The 25,455-nt window shown below is 45.4% G+C and overlaps 2 protein-coding genes across 2 annotated transcripts in view; one reads left to right on the top strand and one right to left on the bottom strand.

The window, feature by feature from the left end:
• The window catches only part of AIFM2 (apoptosis-inducing factor, mitochondrion-associated, 2), a 14,683-nt gene extending 2,347 nt beyond the window's left edge, over nucleotides 1–12,336 (top strand). Inside the window, exons 3-8 of the mRNA XM_006835850.1 lie at nucleotides 5,370–5,489; nucleotides 6,034–6,126; nucleotides 8,498–8,606; nucleotides 9,880–10,032; nucleotides 11,726–11,926; nucleotides 12,185–12,336. Coding sequence (XP_006835913.1) covers nucleotides 5,370–5,489; nucleotides 6,034–6,126; nucleotides 8,498–8,606; nucleotides 9,880–10,032; nucleotides 11,726–11,926; nucleotides 12,185–12,336 — 828 coding nt within the window. The remainder of the gene's footprint in view (nucleotides 1–5,369; nucleotides 5,490–6,033; nucleotides 6,127–8,497; nucleotides 8,607–9,879; nucleotides 10,033–11,725; nucleotides 11,927–12,184) is intronic.
• A 3,125-nt stretch (nucleotides 12,337–15,461) lies between these two features.
• The window catches only part of LOC102836259 (core histone macro-H2A.2-like), a 67,696-nt gene continuing 57,702 nt past the window's right edge, over nucleotides 15,462–25,455 (bottom strand). The window contains exons 7-9 of the mRNA XM_006835849.1: nucleotides 20,491–20,580; nucleotides 17,772–17,946; nucleotides 15,462–15,716 (exon numbers count right to left, since the gene is read on the bottom strand). Of these exons, the coding sequence (XP_006835912.1) occupies nucleotides 15,551–15,716; nucleotides 17,772–17,946; nucleotides 20,491–20,580 (431 nt within the window). The 3' untranslated portion in view covers nucleotides 15,462–15,550. The remainder of the gene's footprint in view (nucleotides 15,717–17,771; nucleotides 17,947–20,490; nucleotides 20,581–25,455) is intronic.

Raw genomic sequence — 25,455 nt, 5'->3', positions numbered from 1 at the left:
ATTTATATATATATATAAACTTTTTATTGTGAATTGAGTGAAGGTTTACAGACAAGAACATCAGTTTTACATTCAACAGATCATACACTTTGTTTCACCTCAATGATTGTAATCCCCTCTGTAGAACATCCGTTATCCCACTCCTCCCTATGGTTCATATTTCTAGTCCGCCCACCTTCCCATCCCTTCTCGCCATTGCCCTTAGGCACGTGTTGTCCCTTTGATTTGGAATGAATGACCGTTCCATCATTCACAGTGAACATACTTACTAGTGTTGATGTTCCCCCTGTATACCTATCTACTCTTGACCTGAAGGGTGGTCAAGGGCCACAGTCTCAAATTCCTCCGGTCTCTTTCTGACCAGTAAGCCCAGTATTAAAAAAAATTTTTTTTTGAGACAGGAGGTTTTATTGATGCTGTTAGGGGTAGAAAAGGCCCCAGGAGCTGAGTCAGTCAGCGGTTGCTAAAGGCCAAGGCACGTGAGGGCAGGTTAGGGCACCCATCTGTGAGAGAACATCTCGGGGAGGGGACAATTTCAAGAGCAAAGGCAGATGTTAGGTAGGGATGGCTGGGACCCTAACCCGAGGCACCACAATAAGCAACAACACCTGTGTGGAAAAGCTGGCTGAAATGGTCAGTAGGGAAGATGGGGAGAGGGCATGAGGCTGGCCTCTTGGAAAGTGACCCAACCTTGGCCTGGTGATCTCATGAGAATACCTGATATTCCCAAGTGCGGTGGGGCGGGGCCCGAAGTCCCTTTCCCTGCAGGCTTTTTTAAAGAGGAAAAACATTCAGAGAACATGGTAAGCCCAGTATTTTTTTAAAAAATATTTTTGAGTTTTGTTCCACACATTCTACAGCTCAATCTAATCTGATCCATTTAGGACAGTTGGTAGTGGTAGCCATTCCCCATCTAGTTCTTCTGGTCTTAGAGTCATGGAGACTGATGTTCACATGGTCCATTAGTCCTTTGGACTAATTGATTCCAATTCTCATCACTCTTCTTCCTTCTGCACATGGAGAGACCAAAAGCTGCACTTTCAATGGCTGTTCATGACCCAGACACTACTCACCAAAGTAGGGTATAGAACACTGTCTTTGTGGACTGTGACAAGATTTAATTTTGTGTGTGTGGGAAGTGTTGAGGGAAAGGATTCTTAAAAAATATGCAGGATCTTCCGGCAAGATGGCAGACTAGGAAGACGTGCTATTCAGACCCTCTACAACAAAGATACAGGAGGCTATGAAACAGACACTCTGGACAATCCTGGAACCCTGAGCTTCAGAGGAAAGGTTAGAGAAGTGGCTTGAATATGTACTGGGAGAAGAAAGTGAGCTGGGGCATAGAAAGATGGACACTGACTGGGGGACAGATTGCCGGCCAGATGGAACATGGCCATCTTGAAGTTTTGTGAGCAGCTGTGGAGGGACAGACAGAGCCTGGTATGATGGTGCAGATTCCCGCACTCCCCTGGATAGCAGAGATGAAGCCAGCCTCAACCCTTGATCTACCCCAGTGCAGACCCTGCTCTCTGGGAGTTCTGAGTCAGTGTGAGGTGGGCCCCTCCCTCCCCTACATTGCCTTGGCGCCTAGATTCAGGTGGGCTCTGCTCTAGATCTACTAAACCCACAGAGTCTTCAGGCCAGAATTAGACTAGCAAGAACCTTCATAATCAGCCTTCCTGGCCCCCAAAGCCCTCTGGTCTTGAGACACTGAAACTAGCAACCTGAAGGGCCCCCACAACCTACTTCCAGTTTGGGCACCCTGAACATAGACAATACCTAGGCCTATCGGAGCTCCATTGAGGGCTGTGAATTCACCATCGCATCCCTTCTCCATGCATGAGTGAGTCCTAATTTTGCCACCATATTTGAGGGACAGCTTTCCAGGGTATATGATTCTTGGTTGGCAATCTTTTTCTTTCAGACTTTTGTGTATATCATCCCATTGTTTTCATGTCTGCTGGTTTCTGCTGAGAAATCAAAGCTCAGTCTTATTGGTTCTCCTTTGTAGGTAACTGTCATTTTCCCCAAGCTCTCTCAGGATACTTACTTTGTCTTTGGTTTTGAAAAGTTTGATTCTGATATGTTTTGGTGATTTTCTTTTGGAGTCTATCCTTTGGACTTCATTCAGCTTCTTGTTATCTCCTCACCTCTCATGATTTAGAGAAGTTTTCTTTCAGCATCACTTGGACAATTTTCTCCATGCTTTTTATTATCTCTTCCTGTTATGGAATTCACATCACCCATAAGTTATTATTCTTCATAGTGTCCCACATAAATCTCATACTTTCTTCCAATTTTTTCATTCTTTTTTCAGATTATTCTTCTAGCTTACTAACACTGAAAGATTTATCTTCAAGGTTACTAATTCAAACTACCATTGATTCAAATCTACTCCTTTGCCCTTCAGTTTACTGTCCAATTCTGAGATCTTAGTGTTAATCTTCTGGATTTCTATTTGCAGGTTTTGTATTGTTTCAAAATTTGCATTTATTTTGACTATTCTTATAGTATTTTCTTTAATCTTTCTAAAGTTTTTTCTGTGTCCTTCTTGCTCTCTGCTTTCTATCAACGTGTTGAAGGGACCTAAATATCATTCTTTTTTATGCTTTCTCAAGTACCTTTTCTACCTCAAATGTTTTCTGGCTCTGTATCTTGGTCATTTGTTTTAGCCACCCTCTCTTGTTTCTTCAGCTTTTGTTGTCTCTGAGACATTATGGTGTTGTATTCTTATTTAATTGACCACTGTATGTTGGTGTGTACTTAGGCTTTCACCAGCTGTCTCCTGGAGGGTGTGATTAGAAAATGGAAATGTTTGTACTGTTTTCCATTCACCGTGGGTTTGGCTGGTGTTGGCTAATGTCTGTCATTGATCAGGTGGTAAAGGAGATATTATTGGCCCTTTTCCAATGGATGGAGCTGCAGAGGGTAAGGTTGTGGCTGACCTGCATGGGCCCAGTTGCTGTCTCCTGTTGGATAGGGCAAGAGGAGAAAACATACACAGAAGAAGACAAAACAAAAGCAGAGATTGTTGTTGTTAAGTGCCATCAAGTCAGTTCCAACCTATAGCGACTTGTATAGGGTTTTCCGAGAAGCAGCTGATGAGCTTGAATCACCAACCTTGATGTTCAAACTGACTTTGCATTCCAGGGCATTAACCCACAGCGCCACGCCAGGATTCTAAGCAGAGATTGAAAGGATAAAAATCAAGGGAAGAGAAAGAGAGGAAGAAAGAGAAGAAAGAATAAGCAAACAAAAACAATGAAAGAAAAAGATTGCCAACCAAGAGTCATATACCCTGGAAAGCTGTCCCTCAAATATGGTGGCAAAATTAAGACATTTTCAGATTAACAGAAATGAAAGGAATTGTAATAACAAGACCAACTTTACAAAAACACTAAAGAGTGTTCTTTGAGAACCAACAACAACAGACAGCAACCTGAGATTACCATACATGACACCACCACTCAGAACTCAATCCAGATATAGAATTATCCAAAGGAGATCTGGTAGCTTAGTGATTACGAGTTGGGCTGCTAACCTCAAGGTCAACAGTTCAAAACTACCAGCCGTTCTGCAGGAGAAAGATGAGGCTTTCTGTTCCTGTAAAGATTTACAGCCTTGGAAACCCTACACAGGGTCACTATGAGTCGGAATCGACTCCATGGCACATAACCACCACCACCACCAAAGTAAAACAACCTACAGGACTGATAATAGGGAAACACAGATATCAGCTTATAATGACGTCAAGTACAAAGCAAAAAGAGGGAATAGTGTTGTTAAAAAACTTCCCAATGGTGAGGAAGTCAAGTGAATTTTGAGATAAAATATACTCGTTTAAATAGGGAAAAAGTTAATAAATTACAGGAAGCTCAAAGAGAATTAATACAGGTTCAATCAAAATAAAAAAGAGGAAAACCAGAAAGATTTAATAAACATTAAAACAGCAGCAATGAAGAAAATTAAAGGAAAACTCATAAACAAAATGAACTCAGCACAGAAATTTATGTGGAGCAAAGAAACTAGCAACACCACAAAAAAACGTACAGCAAAATGACAGCAATTAATTCATGTCTGTTGATAATTGGCACTGTTGGATAATACTGGATTGCTAACCACAAGATCGGTGGTTCAAACCCACCAGTTACTCCTTGGAAACTCTATACAGTGCTGCTATGAGTTGGAACCCACTCAATGGCACTAAACAATTGAAAGTCACACTGAATGTAAATGGATTGAATGTACCACTCGAGACAAAGAGTCAAATTTTGGTACATAAAACAATGGAAGAATAATGATGAATCTGCAAATCACCTCACAACATGGATGAACCTGGAGGACACTCTACTGAGTGAAATCAGCCAATCACACAAGGACAAATACTGTATGAGACCACTGTTGTAAGCAGTTAAGAAAAGGTTTCCTTGCTAAAAGAAACATTCTATGATAGTTACCAGGGATGGGGAGGAAGGGAAGATTATTCATCTGAGAGAGGGTAGACACATGTTAGCATGGGTGATGGAGAAGGCAATATTCAACAAGAGGGAGGGAGGTGGCACAGGAAAGATGAAGTTGTGGAAAACACAAGGGGAAGTCCAAGAGTTCAAGGGAAAAGAGGTTAATACTGTGATCTGATGGTACATGGGAGGGATTGCGGTCATTGTAATGAAACACAGTGAATGACTTGAATGTGGGATTAATGATCGGTCTGTAAACCTTCACTCGATTCACAATAAAAAGTTAAATATGTAAATCCAGGAGATTCTACACTAACTCTGCTTTGGGAGTTAGAATCCTGCTTATTCCAGGTCTACGTTATTTTTGGTTACTTACTTCTCTGCCTCCCGATGAGGGGGCTCACCCTCCCAGGGTCCATGGAGATGTTCTCCTGGCAGGAGGTAGGATCCACTCCTATAACTATTTCCCCAGCTATAGAGGCATCCTGGTGTGGTGCTGTAGGATAAAGCACTGGAGTCGCAAGGTCGGCGGTTCAAACTCACCATCTGCTCCTTGAAAACTCGAAACAGGGTCATTATGAGTTGGAACCGACTCTATGGCACTAGACAGCAAACACCAGTCTAGACCTAGGGTTCTGGTGTGGTGCTGTAGGATAAGCACTGGACTGCTAACCACAAGGTTGGCGGTTCAAACTCACAAGCTGTTCCTTGGAAACCCTATAAAGGGTCACTATGAGTTGGAACTGACTCAATGATACTTAGCAACCACAACAAATGGGTGCATCCCTTGGCCTAGCCAATTTAATGGGTTTACTCCCTTCTACTCAGAGGGGCTTGCCTGTCAGGGGCTGGTTTTGGGGGCAGAAGCCTAGGTCTCCCTCACATTTCTTCTGTTTGTCCTCATAGGCACTGCCCTTCTCCCATCTTATCCTGGCCACAGGCAGCACCGGGCCCTTCCCCGGCAAGTTTAACCAGGTTTCCAGCCAGCAGGCCGCCATCCAGGCCTATGAGGACCTGGTGAGGCAGGTGAGCTGGCCAACTGACCAGGGGTGGGAGCTGAGCAGGTGGGCCTGAGAGCTGGGAGAGGCAGGTGACTATGCTGACACTCGGGGGGCAGGACCTTTGGACCTGTCACAAAACCTGTAAATGAGTCCGCAGACCTGCCCACATTGCTGAGAGATGGCTGTGTCCCAGACTGCTGTCTCTTGGGGCTTTTCACATGGAGCCCCCATGTGAACAGTGACTGCATTTTGAGAACCAGCTGGAATTGATGATCTCAGTTTTCCCAGCAGTCCTGAATGGTGAGGGGGCTAGGGTCTGCTGTTGGTGTTCCTCAAGGTGAGTGTTACAGAGGTACAAAGGTGATGTCTCTGCAAGCTCAAAGCTGAGGAAGTTTGGGGGCTCAGCTTTGACTGAGAACTGGCGGAGGCTCATCTGTAAGGTGGCCGTGGTCAGGGTTAGATAGGAAGCTTTGGGGGAAACAGCCCACAGATGCCTGGCCCTGAGGAAGCACTACCATTGGCAAGGGGTGGGCTTGGGGGTGTGTTTGACATGTCTTTCCTTCTCCCAGGTCCAGAGCTCACAGTTCATCGTGGTGGTGGGAGGAGGCTCTGCAGGAGTGGAGATGGCAGCCGAGATTAAAACAGAATACCCTGAGAAAGAGGTGCGGCCATGGCCTCGGGCTTGAACTCCAAGTGATTGGCTTCTTTCTGATTTCGCTACACTTTCTAGGGGATTTGCTCCGGACCCATGAGGCAGGAGGCTCAATGACATAGTGTGAAGTGTGTGTTCCCATCTATGCCTGTCCAATCCCCTTCTTAGGCTGCCTTCTAGAGCCAGGGCCCCCTGGCATGGTGGTAAGACAGCTGACAGCTGAGTGATGATCAGTAATAATGGAGTCTCAAGGAAGGAGAGGCATTACACTGCTAACTGACAGTTCGACAGTTCAAACCCAAACTCTGACCCATGTGTCAGAATTGACTCATTGGCAGTGGGTTGGGTTGGGTTTTTAGGCAGGAGCTAAGGAGCCCTGGTAGTGAAGTGCTTAAGTGCTAGGATGTTAACTAAAAAAGTCAGTGGTTTGAACCCACCAGCTGCTCGCTCCAAGGAAAAAGCATGTTACAGTCTGCTTCCCTGCAGATTATGGTCTTGGCCACCCCACGGGGCAGCTCTGTTCTGTCCCATAGGTCACTGTGAGTTAGAAATGACTTGATGACTGTGAGTATTTTAGGTAATTGTTTGTTTGCAGCTGAGGTCGGATCAGATTCTGAAAGCTGCTTAGGGCCTTTTTATAGTTCTATTTTCCTAGGCAAAGGCAGGTTGGTTTTGAAAAGAAAAATTAATAGGAGCTAATTTAATGATGTGATTATTTTCTGACAATTTGTTAGAAATATCATGAGTGATTAATATAATTTAATTTTATTCATTTTGGCTTGTGGGCTTAAAGACCCATCTGAGTCATTCAGGTAGCTCAGTGTACTTTCCAAATGCTTAAAATTAGTACACAAAAAGATCAGGGGTCCTGGTGTGGTGTTATGGGATAAGCACTGGAGTGCAAGGTTCATTTGAACCGCAAGGTTGGCAGTTCGAACTCACCAGCTACTCCTTGGAAACCCTATATAGGGTCACTATGAGTTGGAACTGACTCAACAGCATATAACAACAACAACAACAACAGATCAGTAGTCAACCAAGACACAGAGCCTTGCTGCGGAATCAGTTCTAACTCTAGCAACCGTAAGGGACAGGCTAGAACTGCCCATGGAGTTTCCCAGGCTGTTATCTATGGAAACAGAATGCCGCCTATCTTTCCTATGGAATGGCTGGTGGGCTCAAACCAGTGTTTTTCAACTTTTTCATTAACAGCCGAGCACTTTACCACCATGCCATCAGGGTTCCTTATATCAATAGTTGTTGTTGTTAGGTGTCATGGAGTTGGTTCTGACTCACAGCGACCCTGCATAGGGTTTCCAAGGAGTGGCTGGTGAGTTTGAACCACCAACCTTGTGTTTGTGCTTTATCCCACAGCGCCATACCAGGACTCTTACATCAATAATAACCAAACTTTGTTGAGAATTTAATTATGTGCAGTTATACGCTGTAGCTGTACTTTTTCAGTACAAAGTTCCTGTTGTTGTTGTTAAGTACCGTGGAGTCGGTTCCGACTCATAGTGACCCTGCACAGGGTTTCCAAGGCTGTAAATCTTTACGGGAGCAGAATGCCTCATCTGTCTCCCACGGAATGGCTGGTAGTTTCGAGCTGCCGACCTTAAGGTTAGCAGCCTGATTTGTAACCACTGCACTACCAGAGCTCCTTACAAAGTTCCTGAGGGTGGGACTATTCTTCCAATCTGACAGTGATTTAGAGAGTTTCTGAGTATCAGAGATGGGCCTTCAACCACGCAATCTGATTCGAAAGCCCAAGTTTTGAGCATTATTCCAGGCTGCCTCCCACTTCCCTGCGCTGACCCAGACAGCCAGTGGAGACATGTTTGGAAGCTCTAATTTTAGAACTGCTCTAATGTTAACATCAGCCTGATTTATATTTAGAAGTCAGTACATTGTATATAAATTATATAATCATTAGTGTTCAAGGATGCTTGAAAAGAATTTCCCAAGTGGTCACAGGTGAGGTATTGGTGCTTTGGTGGTCCTCTGGCCCTGAGGTGGCAGGTGGTGGTGGTGGTTATGTGCCGTGGAGTCGGTTCCGACTCATAGTGTCCCTGTATAGGGTTTCCGAGGCTGTAAATCTTTACGGGAGCAGAAAGCTTCATCTTTCTCCCGCGGAACAGCTGGTAGTTTCTAACTGCTGACCCTGGTTAGCAGCCTGATGAGGTTGAAAATCCTACACTAGGCATTGGGAGGTATGGACTCAGCACTAATTGGCTCCAGCTTTGGCCAAGTTGTTTCTCTGGGGCCTCATTTTCCTCATCTGTAAGCTGGAGGTGGGGCCGGGGAGGTGGGCTGGAGCATTTTGAAGGCTTGACATACATCTCAGGAAGTTCTCCTCAGTTCTTGGGCTTCCTTTGTTCCAGGTTACTCTTATTCACTCCAAAGTCCCCCTGGCTGACCAGGAGCTCCTGCCGTGTGTCCGGCAAGAGGTGAAGGAGATCCTTCTCCGGAAAGGCGTGCAGCTACTTCTGAGTAGGTACAGCTTCATTACTGTCTCCAGTTTGGGGGTGGCCGCCACAGTCAACCCCAGGCTCTGGGTTCTCTGCTGTGTCCTGGGATTGAGCATGAAACACCTCAGAAACCATCTTGAGCATTTGTCTCAGTTGTCTAGTGCGGCCTTAACAACTCATACCCCAAGTGGTGGCTTGAAAGAAAGGACATTCATTTTCTCACAGTTCCTGAGCCTCAAGGTCTCAGCCAGGTCAATTTCTTCTGTGAGCCTCTTTTCTAATTTCTGGTGTCTGCTGGCAATCTTTGGCATTCCTTGGCTTGTAGACACACCCTCCCATGGCATCTGTCTCCCCCACTGTCTACGTGTTTCTATGTCTTGTCTGCTTTTTAGAACTCAGAAGTGATTAGGTTTTAAGATCCACCCTGCTTAGGAATGCCACCATTAACAGAATAAAAGAAAACCTTTATTTCCAAGCAGGGTCCTAGCCACAGCTACAGGCCAGGACTTTGATACATATTTTTTGGAGGGGGGCACAGTTCAAACCCTAATCATCACCAAGGTTTGGTGGTAATGTCCCCGCTATCAGCACGTGTGCAGTGTGGTAGTAGATGGTGGGGTGGTTATTTCTTGCCTGATTAAAACAATGCATTTCAATGATTTGACTTGAATGATGATGTCTCTGTGATAAAGGGAACCGATTTAATGGTTTGTGTTTTGAGGGGGGTGAGGAGTGTGGCATTTGTCCTGCGCAAAAGGGAAGAGAACCTGTCAGTATTATAGACTTAACAGTTCACCATGCTGACTTCAGCTTCCCAATTTTTAATAAGAAGGGGGCTGAGGTGTTTTGAGTTAAGATGTCTTTGAGAGTTCTCCAGCCTCCTTTTGGCACCTGGTTGTGTAATATTGTTATCACCTGTACTTTTAGGCAGTGAATACCCTAAGCTGGCGTCTCTGACTTTCGTTGCATTCAACTTCGTCAGTAGTGTACTTACTTGGAGCTCTGGCCAAGTTAGGATGTTAAGCTGGCATGCAGAGTGCTGTGTTTGAGGTCTTGTGTTGATGAGCTTTTCTCAGAACTTCTTGGGAAATTCTGACTTACTTCCCCAAATTGCTTCTTAGAATTTTCCAACAATTAGGTCTCTCTGGGCCAGAGTACTGGAGCGTGGACTGGTGGGGAGGCGGGTGTGGTGGGAAGATAGGAATAGAGGACACTTGGTTGGGCCACAGGGGCCTAGCCTTCCTCAGCCTTGGGGCAGGTCTGTGGTCACAGAACTCCCCTGCCCTACATGACAGGTGAGAGGGTGAGCAACTTGGAGGACCTGCCTCTCAATGAATACCGAGAGTACATCAAAGTGCAGACCGACAAAGGCACAGAGGTGGCCACCAACCTGGTGATAGTCTGCAATGGCATCAAGATCAACAGTTCGGCCTACTGCAGTGCATTTGGTAAGCAGGAGGCCAACAGGCTGCCTCTGCACTCTCCTCAGGCCAGTCTGAGGGGAGAGCCTCTCCCAGAAATCACCTCTGCCCTGCATTCCCCATTTCATCTCAACAGCTCATTTGGTCTCTTCTGAATTTCAACATCAGACTCTAAATTCAGTTTATTGTCCACACCTGCTATGCTTTATTCCGCTGTGGAAAAGCGACCAACGTGACCAGTCTTCCAAAAGTCAAGCCTGCCCCCTAGTGATCTAAGAAGGGAACAAGTTTCAGAGAGTCAAGCAGGATCCCTTAGTTTTGTTTCTTCCACAAAGGCCTAGGAATTTGAGTCAGGTGTGTAGCTTTCCCCAAGCCCCAATCCAAACTTTAGACCACTTGGTTTTGGAATGGCTGTTTGAGGAGAGGGACCAAATTTAAGTTCAATATTGAACTATGATGAATTTAGCCAACTTGAGATAGAGGGATATGTTGTTGTTGAGTGCCAATGAGTTGGTTCTGACAAACAACCTTGTATTGGGTTTCTGAGGAGCGGCTGATGGGTTTGAACCACTAACTTTGCACTGCACCAGGGCATATGAGCTGATGTGTTTTGCAGCCTCCATGTGTAAGCTGGAGACTCAGTGGCCCCTTTTCAGGCCTTATGGTTGCGTGTGCGCTGTGTCCCCGTTACTGAATTATACCCGTCCCCAACAATGTGCTCCTGCTTTGTCTGTCAGGGAGGAATTATCCAGTCCCAGAAAATGGAAGCTAGCCCTAGCTGTGGAGAGGTGGAATTGAGATTTATAATGGACAGAGATCCCAGAATTTAATGTCCAATTGTCCTAATTTTGTATTTCCAAAGATAGATTCTTGAGTCGGAATCAACCCAGTGGAAGTTGTTGGGTTTTTTTCTTGTTGTTGTTAAAGAAAGAAGCACAATTTATCATTTGTTGTTGTTGTTACTAAGTACCATCAAGTTGGTTTTGACCCATAGTAAGTAACCCTGTATAGGGTTTCCAAGGAGTGGCTGGTGGTTCAAACGACTTTGTAGTCCAGTGTGTTAACCACAGCGCTACACAAAACCCTGCATTGAGTTTAAAAATCTAATCCATATTCTAAAGGACATTGGAATTAGTAAAAAGTTAATGTGCCTTTCTATAAAATGACACTTGTTCTGTGTGTGTTTTGACAGCAAGGAACCCTGGTGGCACAGTAGTGGTTAAGTGCTGGTTGGTAACTGAAAGCTTGTGGTTCAAATTCGCCAGTTGCAGATAGGGCAGTCTGGTTCTACAGGTTCACAGCCTTGGGAACCCAATGGAACAGTTCCCCTCTGTTTTATATGGTCACTAAGGAGCTCTGGTAGTGTAGTGGTTGTGAATCGGGCTGCTAATCTTACAGTCAGCAGTTTGAAACTACCAGCTGTTCCGCAGGAGAAAGATGAGGCTTTCTGCTCCCATGAAGATTTACAGCCTCAGACATCCTGTACAGGGTTGCTATGAGTCAGAACCGACTCCACGGCACATGAGTCGGAAAGTACTCATTGGAATTTTGTTTTCTTGACCAGTGTCCACACTGGAATCAGTAATCCTGCTTTGCCGGGAGACTTCTGAGGTTGGGACTGTAGGCAGGAATAAATTAACAGAGCACTTGCCTCTGACCAGCTCATTCTCACGTCCCTCTAACCAAAGTTCTTGGTTTGGGTGTTCATTTTGCCCGTTAGAGAGCAGGCTTGCCAGCAACAGTGCTCTTCGAGTTAACGAGTACCTCCAGGTGGAAGGTTACAGCAACATCTATGCCATTGGCGATTGTGCTGACGTGAAGGAGCCCAAGATGGCCTATCACGCCGGCCTCCACGCCAACATCGTCACAACCAACATTGTCAACTCCATGAAACAGAGGCCCCTCAAGGCCTACAAACCCGGTAAGGGAAGTCTTCGTGCTTCAGGCTGGCAAAGTCTTTCTTGATTTTACGATGACTGTCCACTAGAACTAAGTTTGAGCTGGTGACAGGACGCCTCCCAGCTCTTTAAGGTGGGGATTCATCTACCTTCCTGAAAGCCTTACACATTTCCCTGCCCTGAAACTGAAGGCCTCTGGAAAGGGTTCAAGCTTTGGGACTTTTAGGTGCATGAATGTTAAGCATCATTTGAGCTTGTGTCTGTGTGTCCCTTCTCTACAGGTGCTCTGACATTCCTCCTGGCCATGGGAAGGAATGACGGTGTGGGTCAGATCAGCGGCTTCTATGTGGGGCGGCTCATGGTTCGGCTGGCCAAGAGCCGGGACCTGTTTGTCTCCACGAGCTGGAAAACCATGCGGCAGTCTCCACCCTGATGGGGAGGCCAGGCGATGGGCCAAGTTCACTGCAGACAGGTAAATAAACCGCCGGAACACTGCAGACAGGTAAATAAACCGCCGGACAGATGGCACCTAACAAGCGCCAAAAGGCAAAACTCTTTTTCTGGAGTCAGATGCCAAAGGTGTACTGACCGGAACCACAACTTCTATAACACCAGCTTTAAACACTGGAGGAGAGGGGATGGGGATTCAAAAACGACACCCCCCTAAGAAGATCCTTTCTGAGTTTGGAAAACTGTGCTTGTAATCTGTGCGGGCTGAATGGCTCATGTGGTCTTGAGGACCCAGCTAGCCTTTTCTGTCCCAGTTCCTCTAGGATGTATATGTGTGTGTGTGTGGTGGTGTTGTGGGGTGGGGTGGGAGGCTGCCATTCAGAGCTCTCAGAGCAAGGCAAAGAGAGCTCAGTGGCTGGCATCCCCTTGGGAAGAGCAGGGTGAGACCATCTGGGAGGGAAAGTTGCCTTGTACCTACACCTCTATCACATCAGTGGGGCAGAGGGGATGGGGAGGCTGATACCTTTTATACCACTGAGCAGTTGCTAATAGTAGTCCGATTATGTCTTAATTCAATATTTATTTTTTGGACATCTATTCATTAATTGATTACAAATATTTATTGAACACATAGTATGTGTCAGTCACTGTGCCACATACATGGCCCCTGCCCTTGTGGAACTTAAGAGTTTAAAAAGCTATTAACATTCAATGAAGGAGTCCTGGTATGGGGCTGTGGGTTAATGTGCAGAACTGCAAGGTCGGTTTGAGCTGAAAGGTTGGTGATTCAAGCTCTATACAGGATCGCTATGAGTTAGAAACGGCTCGACAGCACTTAATAACATTCAATGAGATATGAACTTGACACATAGTATTCCATAAATGTTAGCGCTTCTTTCTCCCTGAATCCAATTAAAGGATACATAGTGAACTCCCTAAGGAGCTCCGGTCGCGTAATAGTTACAAATTGGGCTGCTAACCTCAAGGTTGACAGTTCCAAACTACCAGCTGTTCTGCGGGAGAAAGATGAGGCTTTCTACTCTGGTAAAGATTTACAGCCTCGGAAACCCTGTACAGGGTCACTGTACTTAACAACACTGAACTCCCTAGGAACCAGAGGTTATGCAACTACAGCTGATAAAAAGATTTAAATTTAAATTTGCCTTAGGCATTGTTCTCAGAAGCCTCTTAGTAAAGCCCAGTACGGTGGCCTCATTAGCCTCTCTGGCCGAATAGGAAACAGGGCTCCCAGCTAGTGAGCATCAGAGTTAGGATTCAAGCCTGCTGTTGAAATGTATTGATTAGTCATTATTCCTTCTAAATCTTGAGTAAGAAGCTCGATTTTAAACTGCCTCTAACAAAATCCCTAGTCTTTACTCTTGATGAAGCTATCTGTGTTTCCAGGTTTAGATCCTAATTACACACCATGGTGGTGGTTATGTGCCGTGGAGTCAGTTCCCACTCATAGTGACCCTGCACAGGGTTTCCAAGGCTGTCAATCTTTACGGGAGCAGAAAGCCTCATCATTCTCCTGTGGAAGAGCTGGTAGTTTCGAGTGCTGACCCTGCAGTTCGCACCCCGCTTCATAACTTCTACGCTGCTACCACGCTAGTTACATTTAAGAGGAGGGAGGTAGGCAAAAGCTCCCTGCTGGGTTAATCCAGCCTAACAAGGACGGCATTTTTATAAAGCTGATGGGCTGAGCCAGCCACTAGGAGTTTAAGGAAAGGCGGTGGAGCTACAGTGATCCTTTGGTGGGTTGTGACTTGGGTAGTAGGGAGCAGAGGAATGTTCAGCAGGGGACCCCTGAGTTTCCAGTGTGTAGGCACCGGCTCATTCCAGCTGGATGACATAGGTCTGACAGGCACCGTTGCAGTTTTGTGCATCTGTTTTCTTGGCCAACCCCAGTGCTATTTACCTAGAAGCCTAGTCACTTGGCAGTAATGTCTGCCACTGACTATCCCGGGATGGCACAAATGGTTAAGTAGTTGCCTGCTAATCAAGTCCACTCATAGGCACTGCAGAAGAAAGGCCTGCCAATTTTCTGAAAAAATCAGCCATTGGTAATCCTACTCTGATGTGCTTGGATGATCAGGAGTCAGAACCTACTTGATGGAAACGGGTACTGGTCTATTTTGGAGAGGATTTCCAATAGGGACGACCCTGGTTTGGCCCACATAGGTTAAATCTCTATCTAATGAATTCATCTGAAAAAATTCTGGCTCTGCCCTTCCTGGTACTGTGCCGTCCTGCCTACCTTTGTTGGTGGCCTCTGGGTACTGGTCAGAGTTCCTGGTATACCAGCCTCTCAGGGATTCTCAGCCCATCAGTCCAGGCTCTGTTCCATTTTGTTGTCTAGCTGCCTGAAGGATGCCTAGCCTGGTAGCAGAGGAACTATTGATAGGGGCTTGGGCCAAGGCTTGCTGATAGCTACCAGTATGGTAATTAACCCAGGGGCAAGTGTAACTGGGAGCCCAGGTAACCCCAGAGAAGATACTAGACTCTCCCTCCAAGGCACCACAAGTATGAGGGGGCGCACATTTTAGAGCATGCCCCTAGGTGCGACTTGTCCTCATCACATTCCAGAAGTTAGGGACATAGTTTTCCAAACCAGTAAAAATGGTGTAATAAAATAGTCTAAGAAAGACACTGGATCTTTTTTTTTTTTTTCACTTTCATTTTTTTCTTTAAAAAACAAAACCGAAGCAAAACCTTTTTGGGAATAGTAACAGATATTACTGGGGATCGGGGTGGGGTCACTGAAACAGAAGAGCACCAGTGAAGTATCTTTCCAATTTTCTCTCCATCACGGAACACAGACAACAAACAGAGCCCAAGTCCCTCTTCCCTTGGGGTTGAAAACAACAAAAAGAAAACAGAAGATTTTAGGAATTTTTAAAGAATGTGTGTGGATGTATGTGTAAAAGTCAATGCTAAAAATCTAAAACGAGGTCTGTTTTTTTTTTTTTTTTTCGTTTTGTTTTTTTTTAAAAAGTTCTAAAAGAAGAGGAAGAAAACACATGGAAAGGAAACGCTCTGGGAGACCTGGCTAATTCCACCCCAGCCTCTTTTGACCAGAACATAAAATGTGGAGGCGCTTTGGCGGCACCCTCTACACTTCTTGTGAAAAATAAAACCCCACTCTCGTGACTGAATCCATCCTCTTTCGCTTCCTGCCGGCCAAGCCAGCCACGCGGCTACTTGGTGTCCAGCTTGGCCATCTCCTGCACGTAGATGCCGATGCTCTCGCTGTCGAAGAGCAGGAAGTAAACATTCTTCAGCGAGGACCCACTGGAGTCGTCAAAGTGGGCTGAGATTGCCTTGAGGGTGACCTGGGCTGCAGTCTGTTTGGGAAAGCAGTTCCTACGTACAAGACAAAGAAAGCCCCTTGCCATTTGGATCCCTGGGACCTCTGGGAACCACCCTCCCAGGAGCCCGCAGGGTCCTTGTTTACCTTGTATGCCTGGTCTCACAGTGACAGCCTGAGGGGATAGGCAGGAGACCTTCCCCTCACTTTAGAGGTGCCGGTAATGTCTCAGAGGCACAAAGATTTCAGCCCAGGCTATCCAACTCATAGGGGAGTCATATCCTGGTTCCTCTTATCTCTGGACTCACATCTAGCTCACCTTTGCTGTTAAGTACTTCGAGTCGGTTTTGACTCATAGACACCCTGTATAGAGTTTCTAAGGAGTGGCTGGTGGATCTGAACCACCGAATTTACGGTTCAAACTGAGAAAACTAGTAATTTGGCATCCCAATACCTGGCCTTTAAAAAGGAAATACAGGTTCACATGCTCTCCAGATCATTACTGAGCCAAGTATGTACACTCCCAGGACTCGTGGGTGGTGCTGTAGGATCAGCACTGGACTGCAAACCTCAAGGTCAGCGGTTCAAATCCACCAGCTGCTCCTTGGAAATCCTATACAAGGTTGCTATGAGTCGGAACCGATTCGGATGCTCCAAAGCTGGCTTTATAACTGTTTTTCACATACTAGTGTTTCTGTCATTAACTGACAAGCACATACCAGTGGAAATTCAGCGGCACAGACTGGGCAGGGTTGGGCTGGTGAGTTGGATACAGACCCCAATCCCTAAGAGTGGCCCCAGCGACTCAATCGTAAGTGGTCATGTGGGGTCAGCCACCAAACGCTCTTTCGTGGGTATAGGATGGGCTTGTCCAATAACAATTATTCTCAGTTCTAAGTAGTATTCCGGCAGCCACACATTACAGCATGTGTTCCTAGCAAGGCACAGAATACAGCCCTCAGCGCCTTTGGGCCCTGGCTGTGGAGACCCATCACTACTTGCTTAGGTTGAGAAATGATCACAGCAGGAAATTGGGTCTTATTTTACCCCCGCGTGGCCTTCTCAGGACTGGGCTACAAGCAGAAGGTCTTTAAGTGTATGTAAATCTGATGTTATTTTGAGCACCTTCTCTTTCAGGAAGAAGGGGTGCTGAAAATGAAAGCAATAAATTACTCTGGCTGGGAGTGAGAAGAGCAGAAATGCTATATGTGAATAAACGTAGACATTATGTACCCGAAAAACTGCTCTCAAGCCCAGTTGGGATCTGTATAATTAAAACCATCATTCCCCTCACCCCCTCTTTCAAGCAAGCCCTTGGAAAGAGCATTCTTTCTCTTGGAGTGTTTATCAAAGCCCCTTCCTACCCTCAGCTGCCTGGCTCCCCTGGAGGACCCACTCAGGGATTCTGATTCAGGAGAACTAGAAGGGCAGGCTGAGACTACCGCTTCAGATACTACACATTGAGTGGGCTTCTCCTGTTTGCCGATCATGTGTTCTAGACAGACCAGACCGCTAATGGGAACTTTAAACATGGCAACCCCCCATCACCTCCACCCCCCCAAAAAAACAAAATCCAAACACAAACCTATTACTATGGAGTCAATTCTGACTCCCAGGGACCCTGTGTGTTACAGAGGGGAACTGTACCGTAGGGTTAGCTTCTGTGGCGTGGCTGGATGGGGTTAGCCAGTGGAGCTCGAACCGTGCCACTGGGGAAGCCTTTGGAACAAACGTGGTTGCTGAGTGCTGTCAAGTCGGCTCCAACTCCTCGTGATCCTATCCAGGGTTTCTAAGTGGCTGATGGGTTTGAACCACTGACCTTGTGGTTAGCAGACACATCACCTTGCCTCTGATTATTGGGGGTCTCCTACCTGACCCCTGAAGCTACCTTTCCCTGTGCTTTAAAACATCAAGGAGGCAGGGAACTGGCCTCAACCTTGAGAACTGCCTCCCCAAGACTTGGTCAGTATGCTGGGCTGCCCTGGTTGTCCTCGGTCATGTCTTCTGGAATGCCCAGATCTGACACATGTAAGTGGGAGACAGTGGGCTCCCAGAAAAAGGCTGCCAGGAGGGACTCTGAGAAGGCCTCCCACCTGGAGCACACATCTTACCTGCCACTGGGGAAAGGTGGGAACGCAACAGACTTTAGCTTCTTGTCCTCTGCCGCCGACAAGCAGTTTTTGATGGTCTCCTCAAGCTGTTCTTCACACTTGTCAGAACCCCACTGAGGGATGTGACAGTGGATAACAAATTTGGCAGCTAGGCCACTGGATTGGCTGACGGCAGCTAGATAAGAGAAATGCCGTGGGTTACCGTCTGAGTCTTCACTGTAAGCCAGGGGGTTAGGCTGACCCTCACAGGAAGTAACAGTGAAGTTGGCAGGACAATGTTGTGTACTTCACTCCTGATGAGGATTCTGAGGTAAGTTTACCAGAAAGTAGGAGCTGTGCACAAGTGCTTTCCACAGACAACACTAGTTTCAGACAAAAACATTAAATGCTAATGGGATTGTATGTCACTTTTATATGATGCTCTGAAGAGCAAACTGGCCACTCGGTTAAGCTACCAACTAAAAATGCTTCTCTTTAAAGGGCGAGGCAGTTAGAGCAGGGGAGAGAGGCTAACCACAGATCACCCACAAAGACTGCAGGAAGCAACCTGACCTGTCAGGAGAGTCTAGTTAAAGGAAAGAACAGGGGACTTGCACCAAAATCAGGCAGGAATAGAGAAGACTAGGACTGATCTGATGTGACCAAGAAACTTGTCATAATACCACAATAATAAGTTACGGCTAGCTCATGAATACAATTCCAACAGACAGATGTCATTGGAAAGAAGTACATCCGACCCAGGAAGAAATGACCAAGCTATGAGCCCTCAGTTATGATGGGAAACCATAGGAATCAGGAGGCAATGATCAGGAGACCCAGAGCCCACCCTGGAGAAAACTAGTATAAAAGTGAAACCAAGACCTCCCCCAATGCATTCCCTCACTCACGAGGTGGAAGCCAGTTCGCATCTCTGTGAGACTGTCTACTTTGTCTCTCATTTATTAAATCATCTTGCTTGCTTAAAACCTCTGCCTCTCTGGCTCCTTTTGTGTGCATATTGTGCCTGTTGTTGTTAAGTGCCATCGAGTCGGTTCCGACCCATAGCGACCCTGTATAGGGTTTCTGAGGAGCAGCTGGTGAGCTTGAACCACCAACCTTACAGTTCAAACGACTTTGCAGTCTGGCGCATTAACCCACAGCACCACACCAGGACTCCCATATTGGGCCTACCCCCTACCAAATCTTTGGAGGAACAGGAAGACTGACCCAGGACACTTCATTCGTGCTGGGACAAAGGTGCACAGTAGAATGATCTGTGGTGGCTGTGATAGGCTGACAAAGAGTTTCCCCCAAGTGTCCACCTTGCATTCCCAAGACCTGTGAATATATTAATTTACATGGCAAAAGCGACTGCACAGATGTGATGGAAATCTTGAGATGGGGCCATTATGCTGGATGATCTGGGTAAGTCCTAATGTAATCACTAACCTCCCCCAAAACCCAAACCAGTTGCAGTTGAGTTCATTCTGACGTATGGTGACTCCATGTGTTGTAGAGTAGAGCTGAATTCCATAGAATTTTCAAGACTGACCTTTAGAAAGTAGACTGCCTTTCTTTTGATCACTAGTAGAGCCCTTAACCATTTGTGCCACCCAATGGAATCACAGGGTCCCTACAAGCGAGGCAAGAAAGAGTCTGAGATTGCACCTCAGCATAGTGATCCTGCTTGGTCACCTTAGAGCAGGTGGTGGGCTGGCAACGTCTTGCGTATGGGGTCCCCAGCTGATCTCCTCCCTCCCTGCCTTCCTCGGACGGCGGCTGTTTATGCTGGACGTGTGGCTAGAGACGGGTAAGGATCAAGTGGAACCTCGGCTACTTAAGACAGAGCCATTGCCATGCTGCAATGAGTCTCAATGACTGGTAAGACTGAGGAATTCGCACTGACCGCCTCAGACAGGCAGCGTCCCTTAAACAATAAATAAGGAGGAATCTGATGCAGACCGTGCAGACCCGGTCAGGAGGTCAAGCCCCTGTGGGCCCAAGCGTTGTCGACCGTCCAAACCATAGGCTCTGAGGATCAGACTTTAGCTACCTAGTAGACATAGCAAACTGTCCCTCATCTGATTATTCAGTAATGCTTGTTAGTAATCTCATACATGAGCCCTGGATATCCACAGACAAATGTAAAAACCTTCCCTAAAAGCCAAGACTGTAAATTCCAAAAAGGCAAGTCCCACCACATCCAAAAAAAAAGCTAAAGAGGATAGAGAGAAACACTGTAAACTGATGATATATAGCGGGGATAATAATCAATGTAATGAAACAAGCTATGTGAATGGTTGAATGTGAAGCTGATGATGTGCCCTGTAAACTTTCACTCAATCCAAAATAAAAACATTTAATTTAAAAAAAAAGAGAGTCTGAGAGAGACTCTGGAAGACGCTACACTGTTAGCTTTGAATTTGGAGGAAGGGGCCATGAGGCAAGCAGCTTCTAAAAACTGGAAGAGCCAAGGAAAAGGTTTCTTCCCCAGAGTCTCCAGAAGGAACATAATCCTGTTGACACCTTGATTTTAGCAGAGTGAGATTTCGTTTGGATTTGTGATCTCGAACTAGAAAAGAATCCTGATACCTTATAATCCCCAAAAATATGGAATATGGGCCTGCTCAGATTATCGGAGAGATGCTCAAATAGCTTCCTGGTTAATGATGATGTAAGACTGGAGAAGACAGACAGCAGTGAGACAACGTTGGGAGCATGGGCCCACTCCCACACTTACCTTCAGCAACTTCCAAAGGGCCCTGGGATTTACGGAGCTCCTTGACTGTTTCCAGGAACTCTTTCCCCCCAGCCTTTTCCAAAGCTTTACCTGTGAAGAAGCACAATGGGAATGAACCCTTTGTGATTGTTCTTGTCAGTGTAATGACAGTGTCTGACACATGTGTGCTGTCGAGTCGGTTTTGACTCATAGTGACCCTATATAGGGCTTTAGAGGCTGGGGGATTAGAATTGCTGACCTTGTGGTGAACAGCCACAAGTGTAATCCACTACACCTCCATTGCTCCTTTGACACATGTAGTAGGCCAGAAAAAAACACAAACCACCCTTAGAAAGCAGGAATCAAATCTTATCATTGAAATTCTGATTTGCCAATGGTCACTGGTGGCCAGGGTCTCTAGACCTCTGCCCAGCCAGACTTAGACTCTACTTACAGGAATTCCTTGGGGATCGATTTGGTCATGAACCAGTCTGATGACATTATCTTGAAGATGACTGTTTTTCAATAAAGCCTAAGGCCCCAGTGTTTAACCCATGGTGTCGGTTAGAACCAGTGTTTCAGTGACTGGAGACATGCACCCCAAAGGCTCAGTTCAGAGGCTTCCCTAGAAGCTGGGCAGGGGAGCGTCCCCATTCCACATTGAAGCACTCAAGGTATTGGAGAGTCGCAACCCACCGTGCAGTTCAGGTAGGTGCACAGTCTCTTCCAACAGTTACTTTCCAGTAGGGGCATGGGAAGAGGCTTCTTTATTAACCTGTTTTGGTTTCAATTTGGAAATGGTGATTGCTGAAATAGATCCCAGTATCTGAGATATTCACAGATGAAATAATACTGTACAGGTCTCCAAGTCTCCTGTCTGGCTTTCATACTCCTAGCTAGTATTGATATTTTTGTCACTAAAAATCCCTTCTCTTTTAATTCCACTTTTCCACCAACTTTTAGAAGCCCCTCATATATAACCCAGGGAAGGTCCAGTCATTGCAACTTGTAGCCAAGTGTGAGCTGGTCTCCACAACAATGAAAAACACAGACATAGTTCTCAACTGCCACTCAATACATTCAGGTCAGCAATCAAATGGGGACATCTCAAAGGCAAACTGAGACCATCTTTTTCACTAAAGATTTTTAACAATAAGGCACAAAAGAAAAAAGACTCAAAGAAGTAATTAGTCTATAGGATTAAAAGCCCACACAAACCATGACCTCATCTGTCGGAGACCAGAAGATCTAGATGGCGCCCAGCTGTCTCTACTGACTGTTCTGACCAGAGACCCATAGACGGTCATGGATAGAAGGGAGAAAATTATCAAACAAATTTCAAATTCTTAAAAAAGGAACAGAAAATCCCAGGACCAACAAGAAGGAAGAACATGAATGTCGTGTGAGATCCTTACATAGAAAAATGACGACAGCAGAGACAGTGGCTGTGTGCTTCCAGGAGGCTGCCTGGAAGAATGTGCCCTTTGGACATTTAAATGAATATATATATTGTTTTGTAAGAGTACATCATATATTTTTGCCTTGTTCATTTGTGAAATATCAGATGTTAATGGGAAGCCGCAGGAAGGTGGGACAAGTATTACAGGGAGAGGACTGTAATCACTGAGAAGAAAATAAGTGTATGTTTTGCTGAACGTAGAGCTGATGATCTCGTCTGTAAACCCTCACCCAATTCACAATGAAAAGTTCAAATAGTTTTTGAACATGAGTCTCATTAAGCTTTTGATCCAACCACCAATTTACAAAAATACAGAGAAGACACTTGTTTAATAACACCAGGTGGATGCAACCAACCAAATCCATACTGTAGCAAACTTCAGGACAAACGGCCAGTTTTCTTGACAAATAAATTACAAAGGAAACAAATGATGAGGGAGAGAGAGAGAAAGAAACAGAGATGATGACAGGAGAGCCTGTAAATTATTAGAGACTGAAGGAACTTAGCAACCAACTGCAGCATATACATTTATTTGGATCCTGAGTCAAATAAACAAATAAAAAAATAGGTGGATGTTGATCATGTAATAGGAATAAGAACACTGACTGGATATTTGATGAGATTAGGATTTGTTAATTTTTAAAGGAGTAAAAATGGTACTGATTACGTTATTAAGAATGTTGTTGCTGTTAAATGCTGTTGAGTGCTGTTGAGTGGATTCCGACTCAGCGATCCTGAATTGAGTTTCCAAAGAGCGGCTGGTGAGTTTGAACTGCCGACCTTATGGTTCAAATCAACCTTGCAATCCAGTGCTTTATCCCACAGCATCACACCAGGACTGAAATTTAGAGCTTGTTCTGAAATATGCACAGGTAAAATGATATGGTGACTAGGGGAAGTGGATGGGAGTGGTGTTGAAATAGCTTGATCAGGTTTCTGATTATTACAACAGTATGGTGGATACAAAGGGCTTCATTGTACTCTTCAGTTATTTTTTGTGTATGTTTGAAATTTTCTGTAATCACATAAAATTTTAAAATCAGGGTCTGTTCTGCAATTGGTCTGGCTGATAGTGGTAGAGAATGGAGTCATGACGAGTGGGACTCCTAACAAAACAGAATAATGAAAAAAGCAATCATTTATCAAATGCAATGAGCAGATGAGGACATTGAGGTTCAGAGAGGATGAGAAACTTGCCCAAGGTCACACAGCAAGGAAGTGACTAGTGAAATTCAGGACATAGGTACAGGTGAACCCTAGAACCTAGCCTCTTATCCTCCCCAAGATGCCCAAGAGACTTTATTATCCATTGCTAGCACCTGAGCTTGATTTTTTGCTCCAATACCAGTGGTTTTTCTACTCTACCACTTTTTTAAAAATAGAACTATTCATTGTTTTTCTGATGTGAAAATCAAAATACTAAAGTACTATACAAAGGTAAGTCAAAATATACTAACAAAGGTAAGAATACCGCTGCAAAATCATGGAAAGATTAAACAAAATATCAAAATGTGAAGCTATTGTTTCTTCACATCACCTCCATCTAGATCTACACACTTCAGAAAGCGCTGTTCCCTTCTCCTGAAGAATTCTACACTCTTCTACTTACTCCGTGACAAAACAGCAGCTTTGGCATCCTTAAGGGACACATGCTGTGCTCCTTTTCAATGTTATTTGAGTTTGGGGAACAAAAAGTAGTCCAATGGGGTAAGATTAGGGCTGTAAGGTAGATAAGGTAAGGTTTCCCAACAAAATCCTCACAGGATAGCCCTTGCTATCCTCAAAGAACGTGCTTTGTGGTGATGGGAAAAAATCCTCAGCCCAATTTTTCTGGCCATTTTCTCACCAAAGCAGTTTCCAGTTTTCTTAGTTTCTTCATACTAAGCTCTGATGACCATTCTGGGTCCTTTGAGAAAATCTATCAAGATTACCACACCTGGTGGAGTTTCAATGCTTAACCTTCAGAGGTGGTGGTGGTGGCTGTATGCCGTGGACTTGGTTCCGACTCATAGAGACCCTGTACAGGGTTTCCGAGGCTGTAAATCTTTACGGGAGCAGAAAGCCTCACCTGTCTCCCGTGGAACAGCTGACAGTTTCGAACTGCTGATGTTAAGTTTCGCAGCCCGATTCGTAACCACTACGCTACCAGAGCTCCTTCAGAGAGCTGTCTTGAATTTAATTGGCCCAGCAGATGTCTCTTGTAAGCCATTGTTTTGATTGGACTTTGTTTTGAAGGCACCCTAGCAAGAAGTGCATTGCTGACAGAACTTGTCTGCCGCCATCCACTGATCACAGAAACATGTTTAAATAGGTTTTGTTTGGAATAAACCCATGGTATGAACTGGAACCCTAGTAGCAATACTTTTTGACTTGCGAGGAACATTGCAATTTGTTTGAGACTCAGACACATTTCAAAACAGAGCTCACTATGAAGGCCTCACTGCATATTCCACAAAGACAATATGCTGCATCCTGCTTTGTTGAGCAAAGAGCGCTGGTAGGGTAGTGTGTTACAAGTTGGGCTGCTAATCAGTAGGTTGGCAGTTTGAATCTACCAGCCGCTCCATGGGAGAAAGATTAGACTGTATGCTCCCATCAAAATGTACAGCCCTGCAAACCCGATATAAGGTTGCTATGAGTTGGAACCGACTCCATGGCACACCACCACCACCACTTTGGTGAGTAGCATGGGTCTTGATAACGTGCAAGTGGCCATCTAAGATGCAAATCAGGTGATCTCTCCCTAACTGGAATAAAGAAGAGTGAAGAAAATCAAAGCCTTAAGGGAACAGTCTCAAGGATTAACGAACCACATGAGCCACAACCTGTATCAGCTGGAGACCAGAAGCACTAGATGGTAGTCAGCTATCACTACTGATCACTCTAACTGGATTCACAATAGAAGGTTCTAGAAAGAGTGTGTATGTGGCTGTTTAGAACAACATTCAAAATCAAGAAAACTGGTCTGACAGAGAATGGTGGAACCACTAGGACTGCGGCCCTAGATACTCTTCAAACCGACAACCAAATCCACCCCCGGGATCACCTTGCAGTGAAGCAACAGACAGGCCCATAAAGTGAACAAACACAACCTGTTAGGAAGGCATTCCTTAGATCAATCAACCATATGAGACCAAAAGAGCAGCATCTGCCCCAAAACAAAGTTCAGAAGGCAGGATGGGTCAGGAAGGAAGGACAAATGGAAACGGGGAACCCAGGGAAGAAGTGGGAAGACTGATGTTGCCTTGAGGGGATTGTAACTAATGATACAGAACAAAATGTGTATAAACTGTTGAAAAGGAAACTATTTTGCACTATAAAAAATAAACTCGGGGAACAAACAAGATGGTGGATCAGGTGGAAGTGCGGTGAAGAGCTCCGCCAACAATGACACAGAATACCCGACCAAGCAGGCTCAGGGGATGATTCCCAGAACTCTGAACCACATATAAAGGAATATTTAGAAGGTTGGAAGGCTTACAGCTGGGGAGTTTGTAGCAGAAGCAAGAAATCCATTGCTTTCTAGT

Source organism: Chrysochloris asiatica, unplaced genomic scaffold (assembly GCF_000296735.1).
Source record: "Chrysochloris asiatica unplaced genomic scaffold, ChrAsi1.0 scaffold00020, whole genome shotgun sequence".
Taxonomy (NCBI): domain Eukaryota; kingdom Metazoa; phylum Chordata; class Mammalia; order Afrosoricida; family Chrysochloridae; genus Chrysochloris; species Chrysochloris asiatica.
The sequence above is the reverse complement of the archived record's forward strand: the minus strand, read 5'-3'. Positions and strand labels throughout refer to the sequence as shown.